We start from the raw sequence: 24,757 nt of genomic DNA on the forward strand, positions 1-24,757 counted from the left end.
GATGCAGACGCAGACAGATGCAGGCAGACGCAGATAGACGCAGGCAGACGCAGACAGATGCAGGCAGACGCAGACAGATGCAGGCAGACGCAGACAGATGCAGGCAGACGCAGACAGATGCAGACGCAGACAGATGCAGACGCAGAAAGACACAGACAGACGCATGCAGACTGAGACTGACGCAGACAGATGCAGAAGCAGACAGATGCAGACGCAGACAGATGCAGACGCAGACAGATGCAGACAGATGCAGACAGACACAGACAGACGCAGACAGATGCAGACGGAGACAGACAGACGCAGACAGAAGGAGACGCAGACAGATGCAGACGCAGACAGATGCAGACGCAGACAGACGCAGACAGATGAAGACAGACGCAGACAGTTGCAAATGCATACAGATGCAGACGCAGACGGAGGCAGATTGACGGAGACGCAGACAGATGCAGACGCAGGCAGACGGAGAAGCAGACGGATGCAGATGCAGACGGAGACAGGCAGATGCAGGCAGATGCAGACAGACGCATGCAGATGCAGACAGATGCAGACAGATGCAGACGCAGACAGACGGAGACGCAGACAGATGCAGATGCAGACGGAGACAGGCAGATGCAGACAGATGCAGACAGACGCAGACAGATGCAGACGCAGACAGATGCAGACGCAGACAGATGCAGACGCAGACAGATGCAGACGGAGACAGATGCAGACGGAGACAGATGCAGACGGAGACAGATGCAGACGGAGACAGATGCAGACGCAGACAGATGCAGACGGAAACAGGCAGATGCAGACAGACGCAGACAGACGCAGACAGACGCAGACAGACGCAGACAGACGCAGACAGATGCAGACAGACGCAGACGCAGACAGATGCAGACGGAGACAGACAGATGCAGACAGACAGATGCAGATGCAGACAGACGGAGACGCAGACAGATGCAGACGCAGACAGGCGCAGGCAGATGCAGACAGACAGATGCAGGCAGACGCAGACAGATGCAGACAGACGGAGATAGATGCAGACAGACGCAGACAGACGCAGACAGACAGATGCAGACAGACAGATGCAGACAGACAGATGCAGACAGACAGATGCAGACAGACAGATGCAGATACAGGCAGATGCAGACAGACAGATGCAGGCAGATGCAGACGCAGACAGTTGGAGACGCAGACAGACGGAGATAAATGCAGACAGATGCAGACCGACGCAGAGAGACGCAGACAGACGCAGATAGATGCAGACAGATGCAGACAGATGCAGACGCAGACAGATGCAGACGCAGACAGATGCAGACGCAGACAGATGCAGATGCAGACAGATGCAGACGCAGACAGATGCAGAAGCAGACAGATGCAGACGCAGACAGATGCAGACGCAGACAGATGCAGACGCAGACAGATGCAGACGCAGACAGATGCAGACGCAGACAGATCTAGACGCAGACAGACGCATGCAGACAGATGCAGACGCAGACAGATGCAGACGCAGACAGATGCAGACGCAGACAGATGCAGACGCAGACAGATGCAGACAGTTGCAGGCGCAGACAGATGCAGACAGATGCAGATGCAGACAGACAGATGCAGACAGATGCAGACAGATGCAGACAGATGCAGATGCAGACAGACAGATGCAGGCAGATGCAGGCAGATGCAGGCAGACACAGACAGACGCAGAAAGATGCAGACGCAGACAGACGGAGACGCAGACAGATGCAGACGCAGACAGATGCAGACGCAGACAGATGCAGACGCAGACAGATGCAGACGCAGACAGATGCAGACGCAGACAGATGCAGACGCAGACAGATGCAGACGCAGACAGATGCAGACGGAGACAGATGCAGACAGATGCAGGCAGGCAGACAGATGCAGGCAGGCAGACAGACAGACGCAGGCAGACGCAGACAGACGGAGACGCAGACAGATGCAGACGCAGACAGATGCAGACAGATGCAGACAGATGCAGACAGATGCAGACAGACGCAGACAGACGCAGACAGATGCAGACAGATGCAGACAGACGCAGACAGACGCAGACAGACACAGAGAGATGCAGACAGACGCAGACAGACGGAGACGCAGACGGACGCAGACAGATGCAGACGGACGCAGACAGATGCAGACGCAGACGGAGGCAGACAGACGGAGACGCAGACAGACGCAGACAGACGCAGACAGACGCAGACAGACGCAGATTCAGACGCAGATTCAGACGGAGACAGATTCAGACGGAGACAGATTCAGACGGAGACAGATGCAGACGGAGACAGATGCAGACGCAGACAGATGCAGACGCAGACAGACAGATGCAGACAGATGCAGACGCAGACAGACGCAGACGGAGACAGGCAGACGCAGACAGACGCAGACGGAGACAGGCAGATGCAGACAGACGCAGACGGAGACAGGCAGATGCAGACAGACGCAGACAGACAGATGCAGACAGATGCAGACAGATGGAGACGCAGACAGGCGCAGGCAGATGCAGACAGACAGATGCAGGCAGATGCAGACAGATGCAGATGCAGACAGGCAGATGCAGACAGATGCAGACAGACGGAGACGCAGACAGACGCAGACAGGCGCAGACAGGCGCAGGCAGATGCAGACAGACAGGCGCAGGCAGATGCAGACAGACGGATGCAGATGCAGACAGACGGATGCAGATGCAGGCAGATGCAGACAGATGCAGACGCAGACAGATGCAGACAGACGCAGACAGATGCAGACGGAGCCAGTTGCAGATGCAGAAAGATGCAGACAGATGCAGACAGATGCAGACAGACGCAGACAGACGGAGACACAGACAGTTGCAGACAGTTGCAGACAGATGCAGACAGATGCAGACAGATGCAGACGCAGACAGATGCAGACGCAGACAGATGCAGACGCAGACAGATGCAGACAGATGCAGACGCAGACAGATGCAGATGCAGACGCAGACGGAGACAGGCAGATGCAGACAGATGCAGACGCAGACAGACAGATGCAGACAGGCAGATGCAGACAGACGGAGACGCAGGCAGACGCAGACAGACACAGGCAGATGCAGACAGACAGATGCAGGCAGATGCAGACGCAGACAGGCGCAGACAGGTGCAGATGCAGACAGATGCAGACAGACAGATGCAGATGCAGGCAGATGCAGACGCAGACAGATGCAGACAGACAGACAGGCAGATGCAGGCAGATGCAGACAGATGCAGATGCAGACAGATGCAGACGCAGGCAGATGCAGACGCAGACAGATGCAGACGCAGACAGATGCAGACAGACGCAGACAGATTCAGACAGATGCAGACAGACAGATGCAGGCAGATGCAGACAGATGCAGACGCAGACAGATGCAGACGCAGACAGATGCAGACAGATGCAGACGCAAACAGATGCAGAAGCAGACAGACGCAGACGGAGACAGGCAGATGCAGACAGATGCAGACGCAGACAGACGCAGACGGAGACAGGCAGATGCAGACAGACGCAGACAGATGCAGACGCAGACAGACAGATTCAGATGCAGACAGGCAGATGCAGGCAGATGCAGACAGATGCAGACAGACGGACGTAGACAGACAGATGCAGGCAGACGCAGGCAGACGCAGACAGACAGATGCAGACGCAGACAGGCGCAGACAGATGCAGACGCAGACAGATGCAGACGCAGACAGATGCAGACGCAGACAGATGCAGACGCAGACAGATGGAGACGCAGACGCAGACAGATGGAGACGCAGACAGACGCAGACAGACGCAGACAGACGCAGACAGACGCAGACAGACGGAGACAGACGCAGACAGACGCAGACAGATGCAGACGCAGACAGACGGAGACAGACGGAGACGCAGGCAGTTGCAGACGCAGACAGTTGCAGACGCAGACAGTTTGGGCGGCAGTAGCTCAGTGGTAGAGTGCTCGTCTTCTGATCCAAAGGTCGGCGGTTCGACTCCCCGCTCAGTCAGAGCGGTCAGATCCACTGGCCCGCAGGTTGGCGGTGCGATCGCAGCTGCCTCATGTGAATACTGCCGTTGTGTCCTTGGGCAAGACACTTAACCCAACTTGCCCCCCAGTGTCTGCGTATATCTGGGGTGTGAATGTGTGTGTGAATGGGTGACTGGTTCCTTGATGTAAAGCGCTTTGAGTACCTTGACGGTAGAAAAGCGCTATATAAATGTGACCATTTAAATGTGACCATTTACAGTTGCAGACGCAGACAGATGCAGACGCAGACAGACGCAGACAGGCGCAGGCAGATGCAGACAGACAGATGCAGGCAGATGCAGACAGATGCAGACGCAGACAGATGCAGACGCAGACAGGCGCAGACAGACAGATGCAGACAGACAGATGCAGACGCAGACAGATGCAGACAGACGGAGACAGATGCAGACGCAGACAGATGCAGACGCAGACAGAGATGCAGGCAGATGCAGACAGACGCAGACGGATGCAGATGCAGACGGAGGCAGACGCAGACAGATGCAGACGCAGACAGATGCAGACGCAGACAGATGCAGACGCAGACAGATACAGACGCAGACAGATGCAGACGCAGACAGCTTCAGTAAAAGTCTTGTCTCGGCCGTCGCTGCTTTGAACATTTTGTAAATCAAGTCTGTTTCTCAGGTCACAGCTAAAGTGAAGCAGGTGAAGGAGCATGTGAGCCACACCCCCTCAGGTAACTCCTCCCCCACTGTAGACTTGTTTTAGTCATATTTTACTCCTGGTTTAGTCCTGCTTTAGACCTGTTTTAGTTCTGGTCTAAACCGGGTTCTGGTCCAGGTCTGGTGAAGAGGTCGGAGCTGAAGGCCCCACCTCCTGTGACATCACTTCCTGCAGACTGTGACATCACTCAGAGAGAGGGTGTGGCCAGTGATGAGGAGGGGGAGGACGTTGCCATGAGGAGGCGGAGCCAGGCCAAGGTTAGAAGTCGTCGCCAGGCGGACTTTGACCCAGATGAACAGGAAGTGGAGGAGCCACCGCCAGGCCCCACCTACACAGACCCCACCCCCTCAGGCCCCGTCCCTTGGACTCAGAACCAACAGCGCCTCCTGGAGTCGGCGCTGCAGCAGTTTCCCCGAGGAACGTCTGAAAGATGGACCCAGATCTCAGCCGTGGTCCCAGGGAAGACGAAGGTACTGACCGCGATACTGACCGGGGTTAGATCCGGGCGGGGTTAGATCCGGGCGGGGTTAGATCCGGGCGGGGTTAGATCCGGGCGGGGTGAGATCCGGGCGGGGTGAGATCCGGGCGGGGTGAGATCCGGGCGGGGTGAGATCCGGGCGGGGTTAGATCCGGGCGGGGTTAGATCCGGGCGGGGTTAGATCCGGGCGGGGTTAGACCCGGGCGGGGTTAGATCCGGGCGGGGTTAGATCCGGGCGGGGTGAGATCCGGGCGGGGTGAGATCCGGGCGGGGTTAGATCCGGGCGGGGTGAGTTCCGGGGTTAGATCCGGGCGGGGTGAGATCCGGGCGGGGTTATGAACACAGTGGTTTTTGTTTGTACTTTTCATTGTTCATTCGAGGTGTACTTTACTTTTAAGGTCATAAGGTCATATAAATGAAAGTAAATAAGCATCATACCTTTGAATTAACTTTGTCTCCTTCCTCTCCCCTCTTATCCTCCTCCTCCTTCCTCTTTCCTCCTCCTTCCTCTTTCCTCCTCCTTCCTCTTTCCTCCTCCTTCCTCTTCCCTTCGCTCCTCCTTCCTCTTCCCTCCTCTCCTCCTTCCTCTCCTGCCTCCTCTCTCCTTCTCCGTCTCCTCCTCTCCTCTTTTCTTGTCTCCTTCAGGAAGAGTGCATGTCGAGGTACAAGATGTTGGCAGAGCTGGTCCAGAAAAGGAAACAAGCCAAAATCTCATGACCTTTGACCTCTTGCTCCACCGAACTGAACTTTGTTTTCTACCAAAGTCCAACCCGGTTTGGTCCAGAGCATCGGGACTGGACCTAGACCCGGCCTCAGGTCCTAGCCTCAGGTCCCGGTCCGCTCCAGAGCAGTTGGTTCCAAACCTCTGAGTTCCACCTCAGATTTGTCATTTGACCCAAACACAAATCCGTTTAACATCATTATCTTTTTGATACAGTTTATATTTATCCAAAGCTTGTTAAATGTTCTTTAAAGAATTCACCGTCTTTAACCTGAAATTATTCCAAATCAAATTTAAGGCTGCATTTACACTTGGTCCTGGTTTAGACCTGGTTTAGACCTGGTTTAGACCGGGTTTAGACCTGGTTTAGACCTGATTTAGACCTGTTTTAGTCCTGGTTTAGTCCTGGTTTAGTCCTGGTTTAGTCCTGTTACTTTGAGAACAATGCTCTGGTGTATATTCTTCTGTTGTACTATATCGGTGCCTTAACCTTGGAGTATTTGTAACTGAAGTATTTGAGTATTTCATTAAACTTAAATCATGTTTATCTGACACGCCCCCTGGTGACACGCCCCCTGGAGGTTCTTATTGGAACAATAAACATGGACCAAGTTAAACCTTAAACTGGACCTTGACCTTGACTTTTTTCGCTGTGATATAAATAATCTGCAGAACTTTATTGATCCCAGAAGACGTGACAGTGGTTCACCTCCTGGTGGCGCTGTTTCCACCACAGTTGCATTTGTGAAGAATGAGACCTTTGACCTGGAGTTATGAAGAAACAGACACATTTTTACAACAGAATTCTCTCCAGACTTGATTATGTGGTTCTTCACTGAGCCAAAGACACACCTCAGAGTGTATAAAGCTGAGTCATGTGGTGTCTGAGGTTCCTGTACAGTTCTTATACTGAGAGTCATGTGGTGCCTGAGGTTCCTGTACAGGTCTTATACTGAGAGTCATGTGGTGCCTGAGGTTCCTGTACAGTTCTTACTGCAGATGACAGACGCTTGAGTCATGAAGTGGAGAATCCCTGGGTCAAATCTGTTCTTACAACATGGAAGGAGCTGATCAGAACAAACTAAACACAGATGTTACAATTTTAAACTGGTAAAGTTTTATGACCAAAGGTTTTGTACCAAATAGAACTGACCTGAGACTCAAGGTCTGGAGGACAAAAGGTCTAAAGGTTTTTTACCAGATGTAAAAAGAGAATCATATGAAAAGCTTTGATATGTGGAAAGAGAAACAGGACTTTTATAGGTTTTTACAAATAGAGTCATGGCCTTTATGACCTCTGACTGAGATGTTTATAAAGGTCAAATTTGATCAACTTTGGACTAAATGGGACTTTGTCTCTGTTCTGTTTGTTTAAAAAAAAAATGAGGTCCAATAATTCAATAACAATATTAAATCTGATTTGAGATGTTTTATTCCTGTGTAAATTATTAGCGACATCAATTTAACTTTACAGTGCATCTTTTAGACTTAAAGGGCCGATTACTGCGATACCGCTGTATGCAGGCAGGGGGCGGAGTCACCGAGCAGGGGGCGGAGTGGCAGGGCAGTCACCGTGCAGGGGGAGGAGTCACAACACAAGGGGGGAGGAGTGAAAGAGCAGGGGGGAGGAGTCAGCTGGGTGTGGACGCACAGGGGGAGGAGTCAGAGCAGGGGGGGAGTCGCACAAAGGGGGAGGAGTACACGACAAACACAAAACTGAATCTGAAAATAAATCATTTATTAAATATCAGTCACTTTAGAGGGCGGAGCAACAGATCTGCAGCCAATAGGAACAGTCCAGTCTGTGGTACTCCGGCAGGTACTCCTGGGGTTTCTGTAGGTACCCTTTAAGTCTCAGTACTCCTGGGGTTTCTGCAGGTACCCTTTAAGTCTCAGTACTCCTGGGGTTTCTGTAGGTACCCTTTAAGTCTCAGTACTCCTCGGGTTTCTGTAGGTACTCCAGGATGGCCTCGGTCCACTCGCTCGAGGCCCAGATCCTCTTCAGAGCTTCACACTCTCTCTCGTTGGTTTGTTCTAGACCCGACTGAGACCAGGACCGGATCAGGGCCTTAGACTCCTTTAGAACCTGCACAAACCAAAGACCGGGTTAAGACCGGGTTAAGTCCGGGTTGTGAAACACAAGTCTCCACATCATTTGAATAAAACCTCAGGGTTAGAGACCTGATCTCAGTGAAACTTCGGCTTTAGATCTGATGAAGAAATATTCAGGGTCAAGACCAACAACAAACACGCAACAAACTAAAAACACACACAACAAAACACAGGTATGAAATGCAGAGCTTTGTACACTGTAGGGTTTAGGGTGTAGGGTGTAGGGTTTAGGGTTAGAGCTGTAAACAGACATGTGGTTGTGTCCGTCACAGTTGAACAGCACTAAACCAGAGGAAAAGGGTTTTGTTTAATAAGAAATAAACTAGAGACCGGGCATCTGGCTTTACCTGTGCATCAGCCGACAGCAGCTCCCTCACTCTGGCTTGGACTTCCTGGCTGAACGTGTGCGGCCACAACACCTGAGACACCAAACCTTTAGAACACGCCTCCTGCGCCGTGAGTCTGCGTCCTCCGAGGAGCAGCTCCCCCGCCTGGACAAGAGAGGAACAACAAGAGTCAGAGCAGCTCCCCCGCCTGGACAAGAGAGGAACAACAAGAGTCAGAGCAGCTCCCCCGCCTGGACAAGAGAGGAACAACATGAGTCAGAGCAGCTCCCCCGCCTGGACAAGAGAGGAACAACAAGAGTCAGAGCAGCCCATGTTCTGGTCCTGGTCCTGTCACTCACCGCGGCAGGGCCCATGATCAGGGGCAGGGTGTAGGAGCTGCACCCATCGGGGGTGTGGCCGTACTGGGCGTAGGGCGTTTGGATCCACGCTTTTTCATTGGCCCAAACCACATCACAGAGAGCCAATATGGCCGCCCCCAGACCAACGGCCGGACCGTTCACTGCGGCAACAAGCGGCTTCGGGAAGGTCACCAGGCAGTGCACGAATGACCTGCAAGAGACACAGGTCAGAGGTCACAGGCAGTACACTGTCCTCGTTCGGACATGGTGCATGTGTGTGTGTGTGTGTGTGTGTGTGTGCGCGTGTGTGCATGTGTGTGTGCCTGTGTGTGTGTGCCTGTGTGTGTGTGTGCGTGTGTGTGTGTCCTGTGTGTGTGTGTGCGTGTGTGTGTCCTGTGTGTGTGTGTGCGTGTGTGTGCATGTGTGTGTGTGTCCTGTGTGTGTGTGTGCGTGCCTGTGTGCGCCTGTGTCTGTGCGTGTGTGTGTGCCTGTGCGTGTGTGTGCCTGTGCGTGAGTGTGTGTGCCTGTGCGCGTGTGCCTGTGCGTGCGTGTGTGTGTGCCAGTGTGTGTGTGTGTGTGTGTGTGTGCGCGTGTGTGTGTGCGTGCGCCTGTGTGTGTGCGTGTGTGCGTGCGTGTGTGTGTGTGCGCTTGCGTGTGTGTGTGCCTGTGCGTGTGTGTGTGTGTGTGTGCCTGTGTAGTAGGTTGAAAACGCTATATTCAAAAGTTTATATAGAAACAGACACCCCCTCTATTTTTTGTATTTTTGGCTACTGTGTCTTTAATCTTTGGGACATCCATCCAGCAGATGGTGCTCTAAGCGCTCCTGTGGGGATTAGAGCGAGACAATGCGCATGTACAGCAGAATTAAACACGCTGTGCATGGAATGACTCGTCTCCCTCATCTGTCCACAGCGATATTCTCCTGGCTACACAGTCTAACTCTTTAGCTGTGTACCATTTGCTACCGCCCAGCTTACCCCTAGGGCTGGCGCCGGTAACACCTGTGTGTGTGTGTGTGCCTGTGTGTGTGTGTGTGCCTGTGCGTGTGTGTGTGTGTGTGTGTGTGTGCGCCTGTGCGTGTGCCTGTGTGTGTAGAGTACCTCAGGGCCTCTGCCATGCGGGTACTCTCCCTCTTGCGGTCTTCAGTCAGTTTGGGGATGAACCAGAGGAAGTCGAGTCCGGAGCAGAAAACGGGTCCCACAGACGTCAGCAGCAGAAGCTTTGAGTCGTCACAGGCTGCGGTCGCCATGACGCCCTGCAGCTCCCGCATCACCTGTCACAAATGCACCTGTCACAACCTGTCGAAACCTATCGGGACCCCACCGGCTCCTGTCAGCACCTGCTTTAGACCTGGTTTAGTCCTGGTTTAGTCCTGCTTTATTAGTCCCGGTTTAGTCCCGGTTTAGTCCCGGTTTAGTCCCGGTTTAGTCCCGGTTTAGTCCCGGTTTAGTCCCGGTTTAGACCCGGTTTAGACCCGGTTTAGACCCGCTTTAGTCCCGCTTTAGTCCCGCTTTAGTCCCGCTTTAGTCCCGCTTTAGTCCCGCTTTAGTCCAGCTTTAGACCCGCTTTAGACCCGCTTTAGTCCCGTTTTACCTCGGGGTTCAGAGCGTTGTTCTGTGAGTTGCGTGTGGACAGAACGATGTGGGTGAAGCCGTCCTGCTTCCGCACCACTAGGTGGCGATATCGATAAGCGCTCTCTGTTTGTCGTACGCTGAAGCGCAGCCGCTTGTCGAAGCGTTCGTCCAATCGCCGCTTCGATGCAGAAACTGCACCGCCGTTGGCCACGCCCTCCATCAGCGCGGAACCTGGAGAATATGAAAATATAAGACCAAAGCCACGCCCTCTCCAGATATTATAATAGACCCATGAGCCACGCCCTCTCCAGATAATATAATAGACCCATGAGCCACGCCCTCTCCACATATAGACCCATGAGCCACGGCCTCTCCACATATTATAATAGACCCATGAGCCACGCCCTCTCCAGATATTATAATAGACCCATGAGCCACGCCCTCTCCAGATAATATAATAGACCCATGAGCCACGCCCTCTCCACATATAGACCCATGAGCCACGGCCTCTCCACATATTATAATAGACCCATGAGCCACGCCCTCTCCAGATAATATAATAGACCCATGAGCCACGCCCTCTCCACATACTATAATAGACCCATGAGCCACGCCCTGTCCACATATTATAATAGACCCTTGAGCCACGCCCTCTCCACATATAATAGACCCATGAGCCACGCCCTCTCCACATATTATAATAGACCCATGAGCCACGCCCACTCCAGATATTATAATAGACCCATGAGCCACGCCCTCTCCAGATAATATAAGACCCATGAGCCACGCCCACTCCAGATATTATAATAGACCCATCAGCCACGCCCTCTCCACATATTATAATAGACCCATGAGCCACGCCCTCTCCAGATAATATAAGACCCATGAGCCACGCCCTCTCCAGATAATATAATAGACCCATGAGCCACGCCCTCTCCAGATATTATAATAGACCCATGAGCCACGCCCTCTCCAGATAATATAATAGACCCATGGTACAGACAGAGGCTGTAGTGAGGACTTCCCCTCTGATGCCCCCAGTGTTGAGGTTACTAACCGTTTCCCGGAGAAGGTCTCATGTGGACCAGGTTCACAGGGAGTCGAGCCTGGTTCTGGTTCTGGTTGGGACCTGGTCTGGGCCTGGTTCCCATTCGAGCTCGTTCTTCTCCTGGTCCCAGAGCGGCTTTGGTCCCGACGCACTGGGTCTGGCAATGATGAAACCATTATCAGACAATTATTATAACTATGTACACGACTGTACACGACTTCTCCGGGGGGAGAAATGTACACGGGGAAATGTCCAGGGGATTTGAGAAGAACTTTAAACAAATGCATGAATCCCAGAACATTTAGAGGTTTAAACTACAGATAAAAGTGAATCTCTTGTTCTTAGCAAAGGAATATTATCAAACTAATTGCAGCCTTTGTGATATGATGAATGCAATTGTAATAGACACATGACCCTTGACCTCTGCTGACCTCCAGAGCTGGCCCACTTGCAGGTACACAGTCCGGCAGAGGTCTGGGTTGGTCCTGCTCCTGGACTCGGATCATGGGGCTCTTTGGGACCAGGATTTTGATCCCAGACCGGTTCAGGTTCCTGAGGGTGTGGGCGGGGCTAGAGGCATGGCTGGGGGTGGTATTCATCATTCTGTGGGTGGATCTCTGCAGAACTCTGTGACGCTGCAACAAAACAAACACAAACACTCAGTCCTGTGTGTGTGTGTGTGTGTGTGTCCTGTGAGTGTGTGTGTGTCCTGTGTGTGTGTGTGTCCTGTGTGTGTCCTGTGTGTGTGTGTCCTGTGTGTGTGTGTGTCCTGTGTGTGTGTGTCCTGTGTGTGTGTGTCCTGTGTGTGTGTGTGTCGTGTGTGTGTGTCCTGTGTGTGTGTGTGTCGTGTGTGTGTGTCCTGTGTGTGTGTGTGTGTCCTGTGTGTGTGTGTGTGTCCTGTGTGTGTGTGTGTGTGTGTGTGTCCTGTGTGTGTGTGTGTGTCCTGTGTGTGTGTGTGTGTGTGTGTGTGTGTCCTGTGTGTGTGTGTGTGTGTGTGTGTCCTGTGAGTGTGTGTGTGTCCTGTGAGTGTGTGTGTGTCCTGTGTGTGTGTGTCCTGTGTGTGTGTGTGTGTGTCTTCACCTCTTTGATGACCCTCAGGTTAAACTCCTGGACATGAGGTGAGCAGGTTTCTAGATGTTCTTCTGGTTCCCAAGTATCACAGTCTGAACCGTAACCTCTCCACCTGACCAGGTACTGCACCTGCCCCTGACCGGAGCGCCTCCTGTCCACGATACGCTCCACCTGCAGAGAGAACCCCCAGACTTGACAGAGAACCCCCAGACTTGACAGAGAACCCCCAGACTTGACAGAGAACCCCCAGACTTCTTCACAAAGAACCCCCAGACTTCTTCACAAAGAACCCCCAGACTTCACAGAGAACCCCCCAGAACCCCCAGATTTCACAGAGAACCCCCCAGAACCCCCAGACTTCAGAGAGAACACTCCAGACTTCAGAGAGAACCCCCAGACTTCACAGAGAACCCCCCAGACTTGACAGAGAACCCCCAGACTTCTTCACAAAGAACCCCCAGACTTCTTCACAAAGAACCCCCAGACTTCTTCACAAAGAACCCCCAGACTTCAGAGAACCCCCCAGAACCCCCAGATTTCACAGAGAACCCCCCAGAACCCCCAGACTTCAGAGAGAACACTCCAGACTTCAGAGAGAACCCCCAGACTTCACAGAGAACCCCCCAGACTTCAGAGAACCCCCAGACTTCAGAGAACCCCCAGACTTCAGAGAGAACCCCCAGACTTCAGAGAGAACCCCCCAGTTCAGAGAGAACCCCCAGACTTCACAGAGAACCCCCCAGACTTCACAGAGAACCCCCAGACTTCACAGAGAACCCCCAGACTTCACAGAGAACCCCCAGACTTCACAGAGAACCCCCAGACTTCAGAGAGAACCCCCAGACTTCACAGAGAACCCCCAGACTTCAGAGAGAACCCCCAGACTTCACAGAGAACCCCCAGACTTCAGAGAACCCCCAGACTTCAGCTCACTCCTGTAAAGCTCTAACTCTTAACCACATAAACAGTTCAAACTAAACTAAACTCTGTTACATTTTTACTACTTGTAAAATAAAATCTCCTCAAAAATAAACATGATTTAAAATAAAAGAGAAAGTTTCCAGATGAAGTGCGGATACAGCAGAGCGTTAGCATTAGCGTTAGCATTAGCGTTAGCATTAGCTGTAGCATCAGCCTCACCTCATACAGATCCTCCTCGGTTTCCATGGAGACTAGAGGCACGTGAAATGCAGTATTTGGTCCGAGGTGCGCGCACGCGGGCTCGGTTCGGTCCAAACGCGTGTGGACCTGGAGTACGGACAGTTTGAGCCGTGGTCCGCGCTGTTAGCTGCTTTTAGCTGGTAGCCTCTGTTAGCCGCCGTTCTTCTTCTTCTGGTTTCAGGCAGATTAGGCGTCTATCGGCACATTGCTGCCCCTCTGGGTGAATCTGGAATTACACCACACCAGGGGCGCTGTCAGAGTGGGCCCCATGTGGCGGCCCCATGTGGGGGCCCCATGTGGGGGCCCCATGTGGGGTGTAAGCGCGGTATGTGCCACAAAGTGCCATGAAATCACATTTAACGTGTACATTTTTGAAATATACACAAAACAAGAAACACGACGAGAGAGAGACCAAATAATAAGAACAATTGTAATAAATAATACTAATGGGACAGTATGTCGGTGTAATCCCTCATTCGTCCAGGCGTGTTCCATAGTAGAAAAAGCTTCAGTTGTAGTCATCTGGACTCAGTTTTTTCTACTATGGAACAGTATGACAAAACATGTTAAGTCCCATTTAGTGCCAACCCTGACCCTTATATCATCTTTAATTTGAGTCTGAATGCAATGTTTTTCATTTGCCTGATGTCTCTTACTATGTCTGTCCTTGATTGTTGTGGTGAGGTGTGTCATCCATTTCTTTTGCCACCAAAAGTAAATTCCAAAGTCCTTTGTCCATGGCAGGAGTTCTGACAGGACAGTCCCAGAACACGTGACAGTGGTTCGCCTCCTGGTGGCGCTGTTTCTCCAACAGTTGCATTTCCCTGTGAAGAATGAGACTTTTGACCTTTGACCTGGAGTTATGAAGAAACGTCCAAACATGTGATTTTGAGCTCCTCCCACTTTTCATCATTTGTTTTTTAATATATTTAGTATTTGTCCAGATTAGAAATGCATTGATATCATTTAGATATTATTCACCTTGAAAGTTCTGATTTATAAATCTTGATAGAAATTTCAGTCAGAGGCTTATAATGGTCCTTTGTTTAATTTCTTGATTATAAAAGCTTCCAAGCAAATAACTTTCATAATATCTTTGTTTAATGAATTAATCTCAGCCTTTGTCTTTTTCATTTCCTGTAACATTTGAGGATCCTTGTTTCAGCAGGTTCAGCTTCAACAGCTTTAGTTTCATCTGTAAATCTTTTTGGCGACAGCAATAACTCTGCCCCTCAAAACTGCCTTAGCTCTTATCCCAGAGAATGGGAGGAGCATCCCAGAGAATGGGAGGAGCATCCCAGAGAATGGGAGGAGCATCCCAGAGAATGGGAGGAGCATCCCAGAGAATGGGAGGAGACGCTTCATTTTCCTTTTCCCCTACAAACGCCTCAATGTCTTTGTCATGATGGAGTAAGGTTAGGGCATTAGGGCATTAGGGCATTAGGGTATTAGGGTATTAGGGTATTAGGGCATTAGGGCATTAGGGCATTAGGGTATTAGGGTATTAGGGCATTAGGGCATTAGGGCATTAGGGTATTAGGGCATTAGGGTATTAGGGTATTAGGGCATTAGGGTATTAGGGCATTAGGGTATTAGGGTATTAGGGCATTAGGGTATTAGGGCATTAGGGCATTAGGGTATTAGGGTATTAGGGCATTAGGGTATTAGGGTATTAGGGCATTAGGGCATTAGGGCATTAGGGCATTAGGGCATTAGGGTATTAGGGCATTAGGGTATTAGGGCATTAGGGCATTAGGGCATTAGGGTATTAGGGCATTAGGGTATTAGGGCATTAGGGTATTGGGGCATTAGGGTTAAGGTTTCACAGGGTTATTTCAATAACAAATGCATGTCCTGTTGTGTAGAAATGACACATTAAGAACAATTAAAAACTGTTTACATAAGTTTTATTTTGGAGAAAATGTCAAATATATAGATTCATTTGTACAAAACATTTCTCCACAAAGAAAAGCACATTTAAACAAAATAAATCTTTACAGTTAAATTATATTTTTCTTTATAAATTCTGTTGATTTTTTTCTCTCACGACAAAGATTCTGAAGTATCCAAGTCCAGTTCATCCCGCTTTAGAGCCGCTTTAGAGCCGCTTCAGAGCCGCTTCAGAGCCGCTTTAGCCCCGCTTTAGTCCCGCTTTAGCCCCGCTTTAGCCCCGCTTTAGCCCCGCTTTAGAGCCGCTTCAGAGCCGCTTTAGTCCCGCTTTAGTCCCGCTTTAGTCCCGCTTTAGTCCCGCTTTAGCCCCGCTTTAGAGCCGCTTCAGAGCCGCTTTAGAGCCGCTTTAGCCCCGCTTTAGCCCCGCTTTAGCCCCGCTTTAGAGCCGCTTCAGAGCCGCTTTAGTCCCGCTTTAGTCCCGCTTTAGTCCCGCTTTAGTCCCGCTTTAGTCCCGCTTTAGTCCCGCTTTAGTCCCGCTTTAGACCCGCTTCAGAGCCGCTTTAGAGCCGCTTTAGCCCCGCTTTAGACCTTTGTGGCTCTCCACTCTTTTCCTTCGGTCAGAGCTCGGGGTTCATGGATGAAGACGCTGTAGTGAACGCCCTGATTGGCGGCTGCTCGTACAAACTTCCTGTTTGCTGTCATAGTAACGGCGTGGAGTGTGTCTCCCGTACCAAAGATGGCGATGGAGCGCGGTGTGACAGCAGCGCTGGGCGTGAGGGCGAGTGTGCGCGCTGAGGGCTGGTCGGTTATCACAGTGACGCTCCGCAGAAGCGACTCGGCGCGTTGCTTCTCCTTTTCTCCACCCAGAGTCACCAAGATCTGCTGGAAGTCTTTGACGGCCGAGGCGCACGCCACCAGTTCTTTTCCAGCCATAAAGTGGTGCAGTGCGGGCAGGACGGGGGCGCGGCGCTCGTCCGCCGCCTGCTCCGTCAGCACCACCTCCCGAAATACTAAGCCACACCCACCGTGAGTCAGAGAAGACACCAGCGTCAGCAACGTCGACACGTCCAGGTTCACGCGGAAACACGATGGAGGAACCACCGGAGCCGGGAACGACAGCCGAGACACCACCTGAGACCGGTCCAGACACGTCAGAGGCCCAGGGTCCAGGTCCGAGTCCTGGTCCGAGTCCTGGTCCGAGTCCTGGTCCGAGTCCTGGTCCGAGTCCTGGTCCGAGTTTGAGTCCGAGTTTGAGTCAGAGTCCTGGTAAAACCGCAGCAAGTCCTTGGCCTTTTGCTCTGGAGGGGTCAGACCCACCGCCTGGTCCTGGTCTTGATCCTGGTCTTGATCCTGGTCTTGATCCTGGTCTTGATCCTGGTCTTGATCTGACTTTGAGGCGTGGACTCCAACTCCCACAATGCACTGCAGCCTAAGGAAAACAGCGTCAAACATTTGGACAGTTTATGAAGAGTTCTTGTCCTCACCCGTCTCTGTTGCCCGGTCCCTCCTCCTCTGGCTCCGCCCCCCTGACCTCCATGACCTCGCCCGTCACGCTGATGCCGAGGCGCTGCAGTTCTTGAGCCATAGGTCGTGAGACGCCATTGTAGAAGGCGAAGAGGACCCGAGGGTGCGTGTAGTGCAGCGGGTGCTGTGAGGCGGCCATTAAGAACTCTCGAGCCTGACCAATCAGAGAACGATCTCCAAACTGTCCCCGCCCCTGCCACACGGCGTGTAGCGCCTCGGCTTTACGTCCAACCGCTTTCACCCACAACAGAGCGCCATCTGTGGACACAAACTGTCATTACACCCACTACAGCGCGCCATCTGTGGACACAAACTGTCATTACACCCACTACAGCGCGCCATCTGTGGACACAAACTGTCATTACACCCACTACAGAGCGCCATCAAGCAGCAGTTCTCCAACAACCCTCATGAAGCTCTAACCCTCATGAAGCCCTAACCCTCATGAAGCCCTAACCCTCATGAAGCCCTAACCCTCATGAAGCCCTAACCCTCATGAAGCCCTAACACTCATGAAGCCCTAACCCTCATGAAGCCCTAACCCTCATGAAGCCCTAACCCTCATGAAGCCCTAACCCTCATGAAGCCCTAACACTCATGAAGCCCTAACCCTCATGAAGCTCTAACCCTCATGAAGCCCTAACCCTCATGAAGCCCTAACACTCATGAAGCCCTAACCCTCATGAAGCCCTAACCCTCATGAAGCCCTAACCCTCATGAAGCCCTAACCCTCATGAAGCCCTAACACTCATGAAGCCCGAACCTTCATGAAGCCCTAACACTCATGAAGCCTTAACCCTCATGAAGCCCTAACACTCAAGAAAGCCCAAACCTTCATGAAGCCCTAACACTCATGAAGCCCTAACCCTCATGAAGCCCTAACTCTCATGAAGCCCTAACCCTCATGAAGCCCTAACACTCATGAGACCCTAACCTTGATGAAGCCTTAACCCTGATGAAGCCCTAACCCCCATGAAGCCCTAACCCTCATGAAGCCCTAACCCTCATGAAGCCCTAACCCTCATGAAGCCCTAACCCTCATGAAGCCCTAACCCTCATGAAGCCCTAACACTCATGAAGCCCGAACCTTCATGAAGCCCTAACACTCATGAAGCCCTAACCCTCATGAAGCCCTAACACTCATGAAGCCCGAACCTTCATGAAGCCCTAACACTCATGAAGCCCTAACCCTCATAAAGCCCTAACACTCATGAAGCCCTAACCCTCATGAAGCCCTAACACTCATGAAGCCCTAACACTCATGAAGCCCTAACACTCATGAAGCCCTAACACTCATGAAGCCCTAACACTCATGAAGCCCTAACACTCATGAAGCCCTAACCCTGATGAAGCCCTAACCCTCATGAAGCCCTAACCCTCATGAAGCCCTAACCCTGATGAAGCCCTAACCCTCATGAAGCTCTAACACTCATGAAGCCCTAACACTGATGAAGCCCTAACCCTCATGAAGCCCTAACCCTCATGAAGCCCTAACCCTCATGAAGCCATAACCCTCATGAAGCCCGAACTCTCATGAAGCCCTAACCCTCATGAAGCCATAACCCTCATGAAGCCCGAACTCTCATGAAGCCCTAACCCTCATGAAGCCCTAAAACTCAAGAAGCCCTAACCTTGATGAAGCCCTAACCCTCATGAAGCCCTAACCCTCATGAAGCCCTAACCCTCATGAAGCCCTAACACTCATGAAGCCCTAACTCTCATGAAGCCCTAACCTTCATGAAGCCCTAACACTCATGAAGCCCTAACACTCATGAAGCCCTAACACTCATGAAGCCCTAACACTCATGAAGCCCTAACCCTCATGAAGTCCTAACACTCATGAAGCCCTAACCCTCATGAAGCCCTAACCCTCATGAAGCCCTAACACTCATGAAGCCCTAACACTCATGAAGCCCTAACACTCATGAAGCCCTAACCCTCATGAAGCCCTAACACTCATGAAGCCCTAACACTCATGAAGCCCTAACCCTCATGAAGCCCTAACCCTGATGAAGCCCTAACACTCATGAAACCCTAACCTTGATGAAGCCTTAACCCTGATGAAGCCCTAACCCCCATGAAGCCCTAACCCTCATGAAGCCCTAACACTCATGAAGCCCTAACACTCATGAAGCCCTAACACTCATGAAGCCCTAACACTGATGAAGCCCTAACCCTCATGAAGCCCTAACCCTCATGAAGCCCTAACCCTCATGAAGCCCTAACCCTCATGAAGCCCTAACCCTCATGAAGCCCTAACACTCATGAAGCCCGAACCTTCATGAAGCCCTAACACTCATGAAGCCTTAACCCTCATGAAGCCCTAACACTCAAGAAAGCCCAAACCTTCATGAAGCCCTAACACTCATGAAGCCCTAACCCTCATGAAGCCCTAACTCTCATGAAGCCCTAACCCTCATGAAGCCCTAACACTCATGAGACCCTAACCTTGATGAAGCCTTAACCCTGATGAAGCCCTAACCCCCATGAAGCCCTAACCCTCATGAAGCCCTAACCCTCATGAAGCCCTAACCCTCATGAAGCCCTAACCCTCATGAAGCCCTAACCCTCATGAAGCCCTAACACTCATGAAGCCCAAACACTCATGAAGCCCTAACCCTCATGAAGCCCTAACACTCATGAAGCCCGAACCTTCATGAAGCCCTAACACTCATGAAGCCCTAACCCTCATAAAGCCCTAACACTCATGAAGCCCTAACCCTCATGAAGCCCTAACACTCATGAAGCCCTAACACTCATGAAGCCCTAACACTCATGAAGCCCTAACACTCATGAAGCCCTAACACTCATGAAGCCCTAACCCTGATGAAGCCCTAACCCTCATGAAGCCCTAACCCTCATGAAGCCCTAACCCTGATGAAGCCCTAACCCTCATGAAGCTCTAACACTCATGAAGCCCTAACACTGATGAAGCCCTAACCCTCATGAAGCCCTAACCCTCATGAAGCCCTAACCCTCATGAAGCCATAACCCTCATGAAGCCCGAACTCTCATGAAGCCCTAACCCTCATGAAGCCCTAAAACTCAAGAAGCCCTAACCTTGATGAAGCCCTAACCCTCATGAAGCCCTAACCCTCATGAAGCCCTAACCCTCATGAAGCCCTAACCCTCATGAAGCCCTAACCCTCATGAAGCCCTAACCCTCATGAAGCCCTAACCCTCATGAAGCCCGAACCTTCATGAAGCCCAAACCTTCATGAAGCCCAAACCTTCATGAAGCCCTAACACTCATGAAGCCCTAACCCTCATGAAGCCCTAACACTCATGAAGCCCTAACCTTCATGAAGCCCTAACACTCATGAAGCCCTAACCCTGATGAAGCCCTAACCCTCATGAAGCCCTAACCCTCATGAAGCCCTAACACTCATGAGGCCCTAACCCTCATGAAGCCCTAACCCTCATGAAGCCCTAACACTCATGAAGCCCGAACCTTCATGAAGCCCGAACCTTCATGAAGCACTAACCCTCATGAAGCACTAACCCTCATGAAGCCCTAACCCTCATGAAGCCCTAACCCTGATGAAGCCCTAACACTCATGAAGCCCTAACACTCATGAAGCCCTAACCCTCATGAAGCCCTAACTCTCATGAAGCCCTAACCTTCATGAAGCCCTAACACTCATGAAGCCCTAACACTCATGAAGCCCTAACACTCACGAAGCCCTAACCCTCACGAAGCCCTAACCCTCACGAAGCCCTAACACTCATGAAGCCCTAACACTCATGAAGCCCTAACACTCAAGAAACCCTAACACTCATGAAACCCTAACACTCATGAAGCCCTAACACTCATGAAGCCCTAACCCTGATGAAGCCCTAATCCTGATGAAGCCCTAACCCTCATGAAGCTCTAACACTCATGAAGCCCTAACCCTAATGAAGCCCTAACCCTCATGAAGCCCTAACCCTCATGAAGCCCTAACCCTCATGAAGCCCTAACACTCATGAAGCCCTAACACTCATGAAGCCCTAACCCTCATGAAGCCCTAACTCTCATGAAGCCCTAACCTTCATGAAGCCCTAACACTCATGAAGCCCTAACGCTCATGAAGCCCTAACGCTCATGAAGCCCTAACCCTCATGAAGCCCTAACCCTCATGAAGCCCTAACACTCATGAAGCCCTAACACTCATGAAGCCCTAACCCTCATGAAGCCCTAACCCTCATGAAGCCCTAACCCTCATGAAGCCCTAACACTCATGAAGCCCTAACACTCATGAAGCCCTAACACTCATGAAGCCCTAACACTCAAGAAACCCTAACACTCATGAAACCCTAACACTCATGAAGCCCTAACACTCATGAAGCCCTAACCCTGATGAAGCCCTAATCCTGATGAAGCCCTAACCCTCATGAAGCTCTAACACTCATGAAGCCCTAACCCTAATGAAGCCCTAACCCTCATGAAGCCCTAACCCTCATGAAGCCCTAACACTCATGAAGCCCTAACACTCATGAAGCCCTAACCCTCATGAAGCCCTAACTCTCATGAAGCCCTAACCTTCATGAAGCCCTAACGCTCATGAAGCCCTAACGCTCATGAAGCCCTAACGCTCATGAAGCCCTAACCCTCATGAAGCCCTAACACTCATGAAGCCCTAACACTCATGAAGCCCTAACCCTCATGAAGCCCTAACCCTCATGAAGCCCTAACCCTCATGAAGCCCTAACACTCATGAAGCCCTAACCCTGATGAAGCCCTAACACTCATGAAACCCTAACCTTGATGAAGCCTTAACCCTGATGAAGCCCTAGCCCCCATGAAGCCCTAACCCTCATGAAGCCCTAACACTCATGAAGCCCTAACACTGATGAAGCCCTAACCCTCATGAAGCCCTAACCCTCATGAAGCCCTAATCCTCATGAAGCCCTAACCCTCATGAAGCCCTAACCCTCATGAAGCCCTAACCCTCATGAAACCCTAACACTCATGAAGCCCGAACCTTCATGAAACCCTAACACTCATGAAGCCTTAACCCTCATGAAGCCCTAACACTCATGAAACCCTAACCTTGATGAAGCCTTAACCCTGATGAAGCCCTAACCCCCATGAAGCCCTAACCCTCATGAAGCCCTAACCCTCATGAAGCCCTAACCCTCATGAAGCCCTAACCCTCATGAAGCCCTAACCCTCATGAAGCCCTAACCCTCATGAAGCCCTAACACTCATGAAGCCCGAACCTTCATGAAGCCCTAACACTCATGAAGCCCTAACCCTCATGAAGCCCTAACACTCATGAAGCCCTAACCCTCATGAAGCCCTAACACTCATGAAGCCCTAACCCTCATGAAGCCATAACCCTCATGAAGCCCGAACTCTCATGAAGCCCTAACCCTCATGAAGCCCTAAAACTCAAGAAGCCCGAACCTTCATGAAGCCCTAACCCTCATGAAGCCCTAACCCTCATGAAGCCCTAACCCTCATGAAGCCCTAACACTCATGAAGCCCTAACCCTCATGAAGCCCTAACCCTCATGAAGCCCTAACCCTCATGAAGCCCTAACCCTCATGAAGCTCTAACACTCATGAAGCCCAAACCCTGATGAAGCCCTAACCCTGATGAAGCCCTAACACTCATGAAGCCCTAACACACATGAAGCCCTAACACTCATGAAGCCCTAACACTCATGAAGCCCTAACACTCATGAAGCCCTAACCCTCATGAAGCCCTAACCCTCATGAAGCCCTAACCCTAATGAAGCCCTAACCCTCAAGAAGCCCTAACCCTCATGAAGCCCTAACCCTCATGAAGCCCTAACCCTCATGAAGCCCTAACCCTCATGAAGCCCTAACCCTCATGAAGCCCTAACACTCATGAAGCCCTAACACTCAAGAAACCCTAACACTCATGAAGCCCTAACCCTCATGAAGCCCTAACTCTCATGAAGCCCTAACCCTCATGAAGCCCTAACACTCATGAGACCCTAACCTTGATGAAGCCTTAACCCTGATGAAGCCCTAACCCTCATGAAGCCCTAACCCTCATGAAGCCCTAACCCTCATGAAGCCCTAACCCTCATGAAGCCCTAACCCTCATGAAGCCCTAACACTCATGAAGCCCTAACACTCATGAAGCCCTAACCCTCATGAAGCCCTAACACTCATGAAGCCCGAACCTTCATGAAGCCCTAACACTCATGAAGCCCTAACCCTCATAAAGCCCTAACACTCATGAAGCCCTAACCCTCATGAAGCCCTAACCCTCATGAAGCCCTAACACTCATGAAGCCCTAACACTCATGAAGCCCTAACACTCATGAAGCCCTAACACTCATGAAGCCCTAACACTCATGAAGCCCTAACACTCATGAAGCCCTAACCCTGATGAAGCCCTAACCCTCATGAAGCCCTAACCCTCATGAAGCCCTAACCCTGATGAAGCCCTAACCCTCATGAAGCTCTAACACTCATGAAGCCCTAACACTGATGAAGCCCTAACCCTCATGAAGCCCTAACCCTCATGAAGCCCTAACCCTCATGAAGCCATAACCCTCATGAAGCCCGAACTCTCATGAAGCCCTAACCCTCATGAAGCCCTAAAACTCAAGAAGCCCTAACCTTGATGAAGCCCTAACCCTCATGAAGCCCTAACCCTCATGAAGCCCTAACCCTCATGAAGCCCTAACCCTCATGAAGCCCTAACCCTCATGAAGCCCTAACCCTCATGAAGCCCGAACCTTCATGAAGCCCAAACCTTCATGAAGCCCAAACCTTCATGAAGCCCTAACACTCATGAAGCCCTAACCCTCATGAAGCCCTAACACTCATGAAGCCCTAACCTTCATGAAGCCCTAACACTCATGAAGCCCTAACCCTGATGAAGCCCTAACCCTCATGAAGCCCTAACCCTCATGAAGCCCTAACACTCATGAGGCCCTAACCCTCATGAAGCCCTAACCCTCATGAAGCCCTAACACTCATGAAGCCCGAACCTTCATGAAGCCCGAACCTTCATGAAGCACTAACCCTCATGAAGCACTAACCCTCATGAAGCCCTAACCCTCATGAAGCCCTAACCCTGATGAAGCCCTAACACTCATGAAGCCCTAACACTCATGAAGCCCTAACACTCATGAAGCCCTAACCCTCATGAAGCCCTAACTCTCATGAAGCCCTAACCTTCATGAAGCCCTAACACTCATGAAGCCCTAACACTCACGAAGCCCTAACCCTCACGAAGCCCTAACCCTCACGAAGCCCTAACACTCATGAAGCCCTAACACTCATGAAGCCCTAACACTCAAGAAACCCTAACACTCATGAAACCCTAACACTCATGAAGCCCTAACACTCATGAAGCCCTAACCCTGATGAAGCCCTAATCCTGATGAAGCCCTAACCCTCATGAAGCTCTAACACTCATGAAGCCCTAACCCTAATGAAGCCCTAACCCTCATGAAGCCCTAACCCTCATGAAGCCCTAACCCTCATGAAGCCCTAACACTCATGAAGCCCTAACACTCATGAAGCCCTAACACTCATGAAGCCCTAACCCTCATGAAGCCCTAACTCTCATGAAGCCCTAACCTTCATGAAGCCCTAACACTCATGAAGCCCTAACGCTCATGAAGCCCTAACGCTCATGAAGCCCTAACCCTCATGAAGCCCTAACCCTCATGAAGCCCTAACACTCATGAAGCCCTAACACTCATGAAGCCCTAACCCTCATGAAGCCCTAACCCTCATGAAGCCCTAACCCTCATGAAGCCCTAACACTCATGAAGCCCTAACACTCATGAAGCCCTAACACTCATGAAGCCCTAACACTCAAGAAACCCTAACACTCATGAAACCCTAACA

General features: G+C 51.3%; 4 protein-coding genes across 5 annotated transcripts in view; 1 reads left to right on the forward strand and 3 right to left on the reverse strand.

Moving 5' to 3' along the window:
* The window catches only part of dnajc1 (DnaJ (Hsp40) homolog, subfamily C, member 1), a 34,718-nt gene extending 28,557 nt beyond the window's left edge, over nucleotides 1–6,161 (forward strand). The window contains exons 9-11 of the mRNA XM_072462188.1: nucleotides 4,634–4,685; nucleotides 4,790–5,142; nucleotides 5,796–6,161. Coding sequence (XP_072318289.1) covers nucleotides 4,634–4,685; nucleotides 4,790–5,142; nucleotides 5,796–5,867 — 477 coding nt within the window. The 3' untranslated portion in view covers nucleotides 5,868–6,161. The remainder of the gene's footprint in view (nucleotides 1–4,633; nucleotides 4,686–4,789; nucleotides 5,143–5,795) is intronic.
* afg3l2 (AFG3-like AAA ATPase 2) overlaps nucleotides 1–24,757 on the reverse strand; it is a 511,786-nt gene that overhangs the window by 92,737 nt on the left and 394,292 nt on the right. The window lies entirely within an intron of this gene.
* On the reverse strand, nucleotides 7,639–13,690 carry cdyl (chromodomain protein, Y-like). Its single transcript, XM_072462190.1, has 9 exons — nucleotides 13,502–13,690; nucleotides 12,371–12,532; nucleotides 11,722–11,925; nucleotides 11,300–11,447; nucleotides 10,262–10,473; nucleotides 9,769–9,941; nucleotides 8,669–8,879; nucleotides 8,331–8,474; nucleotides 7,639–7,957 (listed from the first exon to the last, which is right to left on the reverse strand). The coding sequence occupies exons 1-9, from the start codon at nucleotides 13,526–13,528 to the stop codon at nucleotides 7,802–7,804; spliced, it is 1,437 nt and encodes a 478-aa protein (XP_072318291.1). The 5' UTR covers nucleotides 13,529–13,690; the 3' UTR covers nucleotides 7,639–7,801.
* cunh7orf25 (chromosome unknown C7orf25 homolog) overlaps nucleotides 15,838–24,757 on the reverse strand; it is a 137,501-nt gene continuing 128,581 nt past the window's right edge. Inside the window, exons 4-5 of the mRNA XM_072462189.1 lie at nucleotides 16,897–17,194; nucleotides 15,838–16,841 (exon numbers count right to left, since the gene is read on the reverse strand). Of these exons, the coding sequence (XP_072318290.1) occupies nucleotides 15,995–16,841; nucleotides 16,897–17,194 (1,145 nt within the window). The 3' untranslated portion in view covers nucleotides 15,838–15,994. The remainder of the gene's footprint in view (nucleotides 16,842–16,896; nucleotides 17,195–24,757) is intronic.

Source organism: Eucyclogobius newberryi, unplaced genomic scaffold (assembly GCF_026437365.1).
Source record: "Eucyclogobius newberryi isolate DKJ021-1_F unplaced genomic scaffold, fEucNew1.0.hap1 SCAF_39, whole genome shotgun sequence".
Lineage (NCBI taxonomy): Eukaryota > Metazoa > Chordata > Actinopteri > Gobiiformes > Gobiidae > Eucyclogobius > Eucyclogobius newberryi.

Excerpts from the sequence above, each read along its gene's own strand:
- cdyl (XM_072462190.1), bottom strand. The coding sequence starts at position 13,528 with ATGGAAACCGAGGAGGATCTGTATGAG. Across the intron at positions 11,926-12,370 it reads ACCTGAGGGTCATCAAAGAG|CGTCACAGAGTTCTGCAGAG; the intron begins GTGAAGACACAC and ends GTTTTGTTGCAG. Across the intron at positions 9,942-10,261 it reads ACAACGCTCTGAACCCCGAG|GTGATGCGGGAGCTGCAGGG; the intron begins GTAAAACGGGAC and ends CATTTGTGACAG.